General features: G+C 34.5%; 2 protein-coding genes across 2 annotated transcripts; both read left to right on the top strand.

Annotated features, from left to right (window-relative positions):
* Window positions 1-393: 393 nt before the first annotated feature.
* On the top strand, window positions 394-2,550 carry LOC108461869 (cytochrome P450 CYP749A22-like). The gene is made up of 5 exons (XM_053024493.1): window positions 394-706; window positions 796-957; window positions 1,088-1,319; window positions 1,401-1,779; window positions 1,862-2,550. Exons 1-5 carry the CDS (start codon window positions 394-396, stop codon window positions 2,300-2,302), a joined length of 1,527 nt encoding a protein of 508 aa, XP_052880453.1. The 3' UTR covers window positions 2,303-2,550.
* Window positions 2,551-8,706: 6,156 nt separating this feature from the next.
* On the top strand, window positions 8,707-9,891 carry LOC128286726 (uncharacterized). The gene is made up of 2 exons (XM_053024267.1): window positions 8,707-8,950; window positions 9,409-9,891. The coding sequence occupies exons 1-2, from the start codon at window positions 8,707-8,709 to the stop codon at window positions 9,669-9,671; spliced, it is 507 nt and encodes a 168-aa protein (XP_052880227.1). The 3' UTR covers window positions 9,672-9,891.
* The last annotated feature ends 1,284 nt before the right edge of the window (window positions 9,892-11,175 follow it).

The following is an 11,175-nucleotide window of genomic DNA, read 5'->3' as shown; positions in this document are numbered from 1 at the left end:
GGAAAAGTGAGAAATACATGAACATGGTAAGGAAAAATTCTATAGACGTTACCATATCACCAATCAAATTTAGTTATCTTTTTAATTTTTTTTTTCGCGTATTACAGAAAAAAGAAAATTCTAACAGCGCCGCCATTAACGCGACTTGAATCAAATCATATCTTAGTCAAGTGACGGGTTTATTTTAATTTTTGTTTATAAAAAAACATCTTGCTCATTGAGGGCCCTAGTAGCATGTATTGAATAATAACTAGAAGTCGAATCCTGCACGCTTCCCATTTCTGTGCTAAATAAATGGGACAAAATGACGTGAACCTTGAAGAGGGACAAGTGTAGTCTCTTGATGCGAAATGTGTTGACTGTCACCTTGCAAAACCCAGATTACCATAACAGATGCAAAATCTGATCGGTGAAGATAAGAAAATGGAGACCATGGGAAATCTTCTAATCCTTTTTACAGCTTCTTTATGCCTCTACCTTTTCGTTGCTTTACTCAATGTTTTCTACAAGTATTGGTGGATACCTCAGCGGGTACAGTTCATCATGAATTCACAAGGAATCAGAGGACCTCCTTATGAATTTATCCATGGAAACAACAAAGAAATTGCCCAAATGTTCATGGAAGCATCTACGAAACCTATGGCCTTGACACACGATATATTTCCCAGAGTCGTGCCTCATGTTTACTCCTGGATCAACAAATACGGTGAGAATATGTTTTTTTATTTTTATTTTTTGGGTAGTATTTTCTGATTAACCTCCACTGTCCATGAAGAGAAATCATTTTTCTTTCAGGGAAGACTTATCTTAGTTGGAATGGAATTCGAGCTCGACTGCTAATTACAGACCCAGAACTGGTCAAAGAGGTCCTTAAAAACAGTGAAAAAGCTTTTCGAAAGACAAAGGCTTCATATTTCTTCGACAAGCTAATAGGCGACGGGCTTGCTTCAACCGAACGTGAGAAATGGGCAAGGCTAAGGAAACTGGCCAATTATGCCTTTCATGGGGAGAGCTTAAAAGTAAATCATCTCTACCTTCTAATCTAATTATTGTAGTGGGACATTTACAAACTTGATACTTTTTGCAGAATATGACTCAGCTGTAGTTGCTAGCGTTGAAACCATGCTTGAGAAATGGAAAAGTAAAGAGGGCAAAGAGATAGAAGTGTTCCAAGAGTTCAGATTATTGACTTCAGAAGTGATATCCAGAACCGCCTTTGGTAGCAGTTACTTGGAAGGGGAGAAGATTTTTGACATGTTGACGAAGTTGTCAGTAATTACAGGCAGAAATATTTTTAAAGCAAAGATTCCCATCATCAGGTAACTTCATCAAATCTTTACTTTGTTAATCAACATACTGCGGTTGCCAATGGGTTGATTTAATCTGGTTGTCCTTTTCAGCAAGTTTTGGAAATCTGCTGATGAAATTGAATCAGAAAGAATTGCCAAAATGATACATGATTCTGTGATGAGCATTGTTGAAAAAAGGGAAAAGAGGGTAGTGACCGGAGAAGCTGATAATTTCGGCTGTGATTTTCTGGGATTACTTGTTAATGCTTATCATGAGGTGGACGAGAAAAACAGACTTTCGATACAAGATTTAGTAGATGAGTGTAAAACTTTTTATTTTGCTGGGCAAGAAACAGTCAATTCCTTGCTTGCATGGGCAACCCTGCTTTTAGCAATACACACCAATTGGCAAGACAGAGCAAGAGCAGAGGTGATTGAGGTCTTTGGTAGTCAAAACCCAAATTTTGAAGGGATGGCCAAATTAAAAACGGTAAGCAAACTATACAAATTCAAAAGCTTGAAATTAACAGTGACCATTTATATTGTCTTTTGGATTTCTTTTTCTCCAACAGATTACCATGATTATCAATGAAACTTTACGGCTCTATCCTCCTATAAGTGGCGTGATAAGAGAAGTAGGAAGAGAAGTCCAATTAGGAAAACTTGTCCTGCCTACACATTCAGAGGTCGACATGCGAATCATAGCACTTCACCATGATCCTGACTTATGGGGAGATGATGTTAATCTTTTCAAACCAGAGAGGTTTGCTGAAGGGATAGCGAAAGCTACTAAGTACAATGCAGCTGCATTTATGCCTTTTGGATTGGGACCTCGATCTTGCGTTGGCATGAGCTTTGCAATCACTGAAGCGAAAACTACACTTTCCATGATTCTACAACGCTACACTGTCACCGTCTCCCCTACCTATGTTCACGCACCTGCACCACGTCTTACACTCAAGCCACAACATGAGATGCAGTTGTTGTTTCATTCACTACATTATGATGCGTAAAATTCTAGGTTGTTGGTCTCCAATATAGTAATATATAATAAAATGTGGATGATACTGTATTTTTCAACCATAAATGATATATGGTTTGGGGATTGGCATATATAATAACAATAAATAAAAGAAGAATATCATATTATAAAATTAAAAGAAAGGATTAACACGTGAATGTAATATTTTTCCACCAACAGTGAATATAGTTGCAGATTCAATGGCAACATTAGGAAGAAATGTTCCTATTGGTTTGAAAATTTATAATGTTTCCTCCAAGATTATCGGGATGAAGATTTTACAAGATAGTATTAGTGTTAAATATAATTCCTTTTATGATTAAATGTGTTTAGCTTCTTTATCTAGTAAAAAGAATTTTTAAAAAAAAAGAGACGAGTTTGAGTTGAATTAAGTCTAGATGATTGGAGCCTTAGCTTGACTTATAATATAAGTAGACCCAATTTTTTTGTTTAAACTCTTTTAAATATTAAATCGACTTTTGAATTTAAATGGGTAAGCTGAAATATTACAATAATTTTTATATATGCTAAAGTAAATATTAAAAAATTATTATATGGTTTACTCGCAAAAGCACATTGCGTGATTTACGATAACGAACTTTTCCAATATTAGATTATTGCCAAACATATAAATAAGTTCGAAAACAGGAAAAAAAATATGGGGAAAATAAAATAAAATAGGTAAAAACCAGTTGTTAGTCCTTATACTTGAACGAAGTTTAAGATTTAGTCCCTAATTTAATATTTAATAATAAATTTAAAATTTAAATCATCTCAATTTATTCAATTTAAAAATCCTAATTTAGTTGTTAGCATAGTTTCTTTTTTTGTCTTTCAAAATTTGCCATCAATACATCCATGCAAATCATACTAACTTCTAAAGTAATATATTATGGTATTAGAGTGGATTTGACGAGCGGTGCGTTTATTTGCGGTTATTGTAAAAATAGTGATGATAATAAAATTAGATACTATAGTGTGAGACAAAAAGTAAGCTAAACGCACTGCATCGTACCCCATCATCCATTAAAAATTTTTAAACAATTTTTCTAATATTAAATTTGACACCTTAATTCAAGTCCATATAAATGCTTTTTTTTAAAAAATTATCTCTCATGTTTCTATTATAGAACAATAATGGCCAAATATGTTTTCATTATTGAAAATAAAATTTTATTTCTATTTACCAAACATATTTTTAATTTTAAAAATAAAAATGAAAATTATTTTCTAAAATGAAAAATAGAAAATATTTTCAAAAGTCAAAAGGACCCTTAGTTTTTACTTTTTAAGTATAAAAAACGAAAATCTTAAATTTTACGGAAATACAAGGACCAACTGTGTATTTTGACCAATCAATTTTTTTTTTTAAAAAAAAGGAGAGTAAACCATGAAGAAATGTGAATGACTTTTGAGAAAATGTCAAAATAAACCTCTAAATTTCCTTTGTTTTTCAGTTTCTAAAAATTTTTGCCTACCAACGTTTGAAAAGGTTATTAATATGGCAGTTTCACTCATTCTTTCCCTATAAATTCCTGTCTGCTCATCCTACAAACACCCAAGTTTTCATACACTTTCTTTTTGGTCTTTAAAACTGTGAAAAATAAAATAGAATAAAATAAATAAAAATAAAGAACACATAAATTTTACGTGGAAACCCTTTCGGGAAAAAAAAACCACGGGCAAAGGAGAAGAAAATTCACTATGTCGAAAAATTTTACTCAAATACAAGAGGAATAGACTATGTCTATTTATAGGCTTGCAAAGCCATATTCTAGTAGGATTGAAACACCTTATCCTAATCAATATAAAATAGATGGAGTTTAATAAGGTTTAAAACCTTATTCTAAAATAAAATAAAAGAAGTCTAGTTCTATATGGATTTTACTTTTATTTTATTTTCCATCGTATTTTATTTAAATAAGAATTTGGGTCACTTAATTCTAACAATCTCCACCTTGACACAAATTCTCAATGAACAAGTTCTTCATCGCGAACTTTCAATAAACAAGTTCTTCACCTCTTCCAAAAACCCCTTAAGGGTTTAACTTCAACAATGAACACCAACCAAGTCTAAGCAATGCTCAAACTTGGTTATAGGAAGTGACTTAGTCATCATATCTGCAGGATTTTCATGAGTGCTAATTTTGCTCACAACAATATCACCACGAGCAATAATATCACGAACAAAATGATACCGAATATCAATGTGTTTTGTTCTCTCATGAAACATTTGATCTTTTGTAAGAAAGATGGCACTGACCGTCACAAAATCATCGTGGCTGATTTGAAGGTCTTTATTGAGTTCACTAAATAGTCCCTTCAACCAAATAGCTTCTTTACAAGCCTCAAGAATCGCCATGTACTCAAACTTCATGGTAGACAAAGCGATCGTAGTTTGCAAAGTGGCTTTCCAACTAATTGCACAACCTCCGATTGTAAAGCCGTAACTCGTGAGAGATCTTCTTCTATCAAGGTCTCCAAAGAAAATCAGCATCAACATACCCTATAACTCCATCTTTAGTTCTTCCAAACTGTAAGCAAACATTAGTAGTGCCTCGTAAGTATCTTAAAATCCATCGAATCGCTTTCCGGTGTTCTTTACCAGATTCGCCATGTATCTCGCTAATCGACCGATCGCATATGATAAATCGGACGTGAACAAACCATAGCATACATGAGAAATCCTCTCGCACTAGAGTATGGAACATGTGACATGTACTCAATCTCATTATCCGATTGAGGAGATAAGGCCGATGAAAGTCCGAAATGGTCGCTAAAGGAGTACTAACAGCTTAGCACTCTGCATATTGAACTCGCAAAGAACTTTCTCAATGTACCCCTTCCGACTTAGGTACAATTTACTTGCTTTTCTATCTCTGAGAATCTCCATACCAAGTATCTTCTTTGCTGGTCCTAAATCTTTCATCTCAAATTCTTCACTTAGTTGGGCTTTAACCTTTCTTATCTCTCTTTTATCTTTTGCTACTATCAACATGTCATCAACATAAAGAAGTAGATACACAAAAGAACCATCAACTTTTTTCTTAAAGTAGACACAACTGTCAAAACTACTTCTTTTGAAATCATGAGAAGTCATAAAGGAATCAAACCTCTTGTACCACTGTCTTGGTGATTGTTTCAAACCGTAAAGGGACTTTTTCAGCAAGCAAACATAGTCCTCTTTTTCGAGACTATAAAACCCTCCGGTTGTTGCATGTAAATATCTTCCTCAAGTTCTCCATGCAAAATGCGCTTTTACATCTAACCGCTCAAGCTCCAAATCATGCATGGCCACAATACCAAGCAAAGCTCGAATCGAACTATGCTTAACAACCGGAGAGAACACATCTGTGAAGTCCACTCGGAATTTGATCAGTAACCCTTTGCAACAAGCCTTGCTTTATATCCGGTTCTTCAACTCCCGAGTCCCTTCTTTCTTTTAAACACCCATTTACAACTAACAGCCTTTTTACCTTTAGGAAGTTTTACAAGATCCCATGTTCTGCTTTTTGTGGAGTGATTCCATCTCCTCTTGCATAGCAAACATCCACTTTTCTCGAGTCTTCACACTAATCGCCTCGAAATAATTAAATGGCTCTTGATTCGCATCTATATCTTCACCACATTTAAAGCATAAGCAACTAGATCAACCTCGGCATACTTCTTTGGAGGTTTAATTTCCTTCTTGTCCTGTTTTTGGCGATAGAGTATTGCGGTGAAGAAGCAACTCTATTCTCAATTTTGTACGGCTTGAGGAGTTGATTCAGATTAATCGATGCTCCACCGCTTTTGGTTTTCTTTATTGGAAGAGTCTTTAAGAGATAAGTTAGGTAACATAGCGCTTTCATCAAAAACAACATCTCTGCTAATCACAACTTTTCTATTTTCAGGACACCATAACTTATAGCCTTTTACACCACTTTATAACCAAGAAAACGCATTTAATGGATCTCGGTTCCAATTTTCCATTATCAACATGAGCATACGCAGACACCCAAAAATCTTTAAATCGTAATAATTAGCAGGATTACCGCACCATACCTCTTGTGGAGTATTTTTCTCAATGGCAATGGATGGAGATCGGTTGATCAAAAACATGCAAGAGAGGTCGTCGCCCAAAATGACTTCGATAAGTTGGCATTTGACAACATACATCGAACCTTCTCCATGATCGCTCTGTTCATTCGCTCGCAACGCCGCTTTTGTTTGTGGAGTATGACGAATCGTCAAGTGTCTCATGATCCCTTCGACTTGCACAATCTATTAAACTCATCGTAATGTAACTCTAAGCCATTGTCTGCATGCGGAGGTATTTTATCTGCTTTTCCGTCTGCTTTTTCAATCATAATTTTCCAAGACTTAAATGTGGAAAACACATCGCTTCGCTTCGTGAAGAACGCCCAAACTTTTCTGGAAAAATCATCAATAAAGGTTAGCATATAATTAGCTCCACCTCTCGAAGGCACTCGGACGGCCCCCACGATCGTAATGGATATACTCCAACGCTTCCTTCGTGTTATGGATTCCTCTAGTGAATCGAACTCTCTTTGCTTCCCAAAACACAAGGCTCACACAGAAATTCAGGTTTGCAAATTCCTTGCCCATTAAGAAGTCCTCTTTGCTTAATTCGCCATGCCATTCTCACTCATATGCCCTAGGCGATATGCCAAAGTTTAGTAATATCATCATCGACAAGGAAGAGGAAGCGACAATTGCATCACCAAGAATAAGAGAACCTCAGAAACATATAACTTGGCAATCTTTCTTTGCCCTTTCATCACAACAAGGACCCTTTGAAATCTTTAAACCCCACTTTCAAATGTGTATCTCTGCACTTTTGAATCAAGAGTACTCAACGAAATTAAATTTCTTTTCAATTCGGAACATGCCGCACGTCACTAAGTGTTCGACAACTCCATCAAACATCTTAACTTTAATTTTTCCAACACCGCGATTTTACATGAAGCATTATTTCCCATCAAAACAACACCTTCAGACATCGTTTCATAAGTTGTAAACCAATCCCGATTGGGACTCATGTGGAAGGTGCAACTGAATCAAGTATCCACTCTCGCCACTTTAGAATCATTGATGAAGCAACTAGAAGTTCACCATCATTTGTAGTCTTCTACAACATCACCTTCACCGAATTTTCCGGTCTGTTTTCCTTTTGATTCGCACCTCCCTTTTAATCTTATTTTGTAGCTTATAGCACTCAGATTTAATGTGCCCTTTCTTCTTGCGAAGTTGCAAGTTTTACCTCTGCTTGAAGATTTCGATCTACCCTTAGATTTACCACGAGGATTCCGCTCTCGTGTTCTACCACGATCATCATCAACATTCCGGTCTTGTCTCCCACGAACAATGAGACCTCTCCCGAGAGTTGGGTTTAACCACAAGATGCTTCATCTTATCATACGAGGTTAAAGAATCATAAACCTCATCAACTGTGAGAGACTCGCGCTATATAAAATCGTGTCTCTAAAGGTTGAATAAGACGGGGCAACGAACAAAGTAGAATCAACCCTAGATCTTCCTTATCATATTGAACCTCCATGGCCTCCAAGTTTGAGAGAATTTCTTTAAACACCTTAAGTGTTCGTGTACGACGCACCTTCCTCCAAACGATGAGCATAAAGACGCCGCTTCATATGCAACTTGCTTGTTAGAGTTTTCGACATACATATTTGTTCTAGCCTCTTCCATAATGCCGGCGCTTTTCTCTTTCATCACATCCCGCAAAATTTCGTTGGACAAATGCGATGTAATTGTGTTAATGCCTTTCGATCCTTACGCTTCTTCTCTTCATCTCGTTAATGTCGAAGGCATCTTATCTATCCTAGCAGGGCATCCTCTAGATCCATCTGCAAGAACGCTTGCATCTTAATTTGCCACAACGCAAATCTGTGTTGCGATCCAACAACAGAATTTCATACTTCAAAGACGCCATTACCGTGATCGAGATGAATAACCCTAAGCTCGATACCAATTTGTGAAAAATAAAATAGAATAAAATAAATAAAAATAAAGAACACATAAATTTTACGTGGAAACCCTTTCGGAAAAAAAAACCACGCAGAGGAGAAGAAAATTCACTATGTCGAAAAATTTTGAAAATTCACTATGTCGAAAAATTTTTACTCAAATACAAGAGGAATAGACTATGTCTATTTATAGGCTTGCAAAGCCATATTCTAGTAGGATTGAAACACCTTATCCTAATCAATATAAAATAGATGGAGTTTAATAAGGTTTAAAAACCTTATTCTAAAATAAAATAAAAGAAGTCTAGTTCTATATGGATTTTACTTTTATTTTATTTTCCATCGTATTTTATTTAAATAAGAATTTGGGTCACTTAATTCTAACAAAAACTTGACTGTTTTTCCAAAAATGGGTTCCACATTTGCTCATCAAGGACTTGTTTTGGTGCTTGTTGATGCTTCCATGGTGGGAGTAAGCTTAGCAAACAAGGAATGGAGGAGCTTGGGTTCCCATCCTCATCCTCATCATCCCCACAACCATACCAATGGCCACAAAAGAATCATAGTTGGGGGATCCCAAAACTGGCATTTTGGTGTCAACTACACTGATTGGTCACTCAAAAATGGTCCCTTCTACATCAATGATACTCTAGGTAACTAAGACGATCCCAAACTTTCTTATTTCTCAAGTGTTTTTAGTTCAATTTTGATATCGTTCCCTCTACTATACACAAATTTTATCTTTAGTCTTTATATTTTAATTTTACATAATTTGGTCATCTATTTCTATAATATTAGTAGATAGTTCAAACAGTATTCTTAACTAATTCAAATAAGATGCTAACATGGACTATAAAATACAGGGACTTTTCTAAATTTGAGCATAGCCAGGACCAAAATCATAATTTGACCTTTTTCTAAATTTTTGACAATTTCTTTTGTAGTGTTGGGAGGGATATATATATATATATATTTTAAAATAACATATACTATTTAAACTAATTAATGATATTATAAAATAGATGGATCAAATTCTAAATTTGAGGGACCAAAACTATAATTTAACCCCTTTTTTCTTTACTAGCATTGCTCAATGTTTGTAATTTTTGAGCAATATTCAAATATGATCCACGAAGCAACACCACATTTCCTCACAGCGTATACTTGCTACCCCACTTAAAGAGCTTCCTCAACTGCGACTTAAGAAAAGCTAAGATGATTGCCAACCCAACTCAGGGAAGTGGTAATGGGTTCGAGTTCATATTGAAAAAGTGGAAGCCCTACTATTTTGCTTGCGGTGAACGTAATGGCTTCCATTGCAAGGTTGGCCTCATGAAATTCGCCGTAGTATCGCGGCTCCGTCGCTGCCATTGATGGATCACTTAAGCCTTTAGGGAAGATGCAGTGCCTGTGTTTTCTTTCATTTCCATTTTTGTTCACGACAACGTGTTGAATGTTGAGCCTCTTTTTTTTTAATATTGTCCAATAAGTTAGAGGTTTGGGACCTTAGGGTTAAATTCTGGCCATGTTATTTTGTCTTTTTGCAGTAATTTGTGATTTCTTTTTTTACAAAGGAATACCATGTTTTGTGTTTTGTTAACATCTTGTTTTGGTTTCAAGTTATTTCGTTTGGGATGTTTCATTTGTGTCTTGCAACATTCTTGACTTCACCCCATGTATGAGCTAACATTGATCTAAACGCTTGGAATTGGGTCTAATCGAAAATGTCAAGACCATCGACACTTATTTTGAGCAATAGTTAGAGCTTTCATCAAGTTTGTAGATAATACAGATTCAAACTCTTCCTCCTTTATTATTGTATAGATAAAAATATTTAAAATGACTCGCAAATTTTTGAAGATTGTGAGTTTGAGTGGATTAAGGTATCTAATGTCCTCGGATGAGTATAAATATAAATAATTTAAGATTTGAGGTTAAGAGTAAATGATAAAATGAGTTTATATTGAGAAGTTAGTTCAACTACTCTAATTTTTAAAATTTGATTTTTGTACTTTACGAGAATTGAATAATTAGTCCAATTGGATGACATTATTAAACCTTGCCACTAATGTGACATAGAAATCAACAATTCAATAATTTATATATAAAAATTAGCAAAATAAACAATTCAACAAAAATCAACTGTTTAAATTCATATATTTATCATCAATCCAATTAATTTTATAAAGTGAAAAGTACAAATATTGAGAAATTAAAGTCAATACTAAAATCCAATGAGAGTCAAAATTAAGATATTTCAAAAAAGAAAGTAGATTATAAAATATATTGGTATTTGTCTAATAACAAAGTTATACTATAATCAAAAGTACTTGTTTTTTTGGGTCGAATATTATAATCAAAAAGTACTTAAACCATGAGGTAAAGAATGTTGAGATTCACCTAACTTCTTTAATTAAACCATGAGGTAAAGAATGTTGAGATTCACCTAACTTCTTTAATTCCCACCTTAAAGCCAAAAGCCATTCAATAAAATAAATAAGTAAAAATCAACTGGATTGACGGATGAAATTGATTGAATGAGAAATTTTCAAGATTATGTCAATTTAATCAGAAGTAATATAATATACGGTTATCTTTATCTCTCGGTCTAAACAATATTATATTTAGATTGTAAAATAGTTGAGGATACTTGTGGTTATATATCCCAAAAATTTATCTTTGGTAATAATATTGTTTAGCACATTATTGAATATGTTATAATATTCTATTATTTGATTTATTTCGTTAGGATGTAAGATTACATTTGGTTCATTTGGTTGGAATGTAACAATCGTTCTTGTACTATACTTTGGATTGCATTTTGGTCTCTCTATTGGAAAAATGAGTAAATTGGTTCCTATATGTTAGATGGAGAAAA

The sequence above is a fragment of the Gossypium arboreum genome, chromosome 13 (genome assembly GCF_025698485.1).
Source record: "Gossypium arboreum isolate Shixiya-1 chromosome 13, ASM2569848v2, whole genome shotgun sequence".
NCBI lineage: Eukaryota > Viridiplantae > Streptophyta > Magnoliopsida > Malvales > Malvaceae > Gossypium > Gossypium arboreum.
Note: the sequence above shows the minus strand (reverse complement) of the source record. Positions and strands in the feature narration are given on the sequence as shown.

Coding starts and splice junctions, on each gene's coding strand:
- LOC128286726 (XM_053024267.1), top strand. CDS start 8,707: ATGGGTTCCACATTTGCTCATCAAGGACTTGTTTTGGTGCTTGTTGAT. Junction 8,951..9,408: donor CTACATCAATGATACTCTAG/GTAACTAAGACG, acceptor GTAATTTTTGAG/CAATATTCAAATATGATCCA.
- LOC108461869 (XM_053024493.1), top strand. CDS start 394: ATGCAAAATCTGATCGGTGAAGATAAGAAAATGGAGACCATGGGAAAT. Junction 1,320..1,400: donor GCAAAGATTCCCATCATCAG/GTAACTTCATCA, acceptor TGTCCTTTTCAG/CAAGTTTTGGAAATCTGCTG. Junction 1,780..1,861: donor GGATGGCCAAATTAAAAACG/GTAAGCAAACTA, acceptor TTTCTCCAACAG/ATTACCATGATTATCAATGA.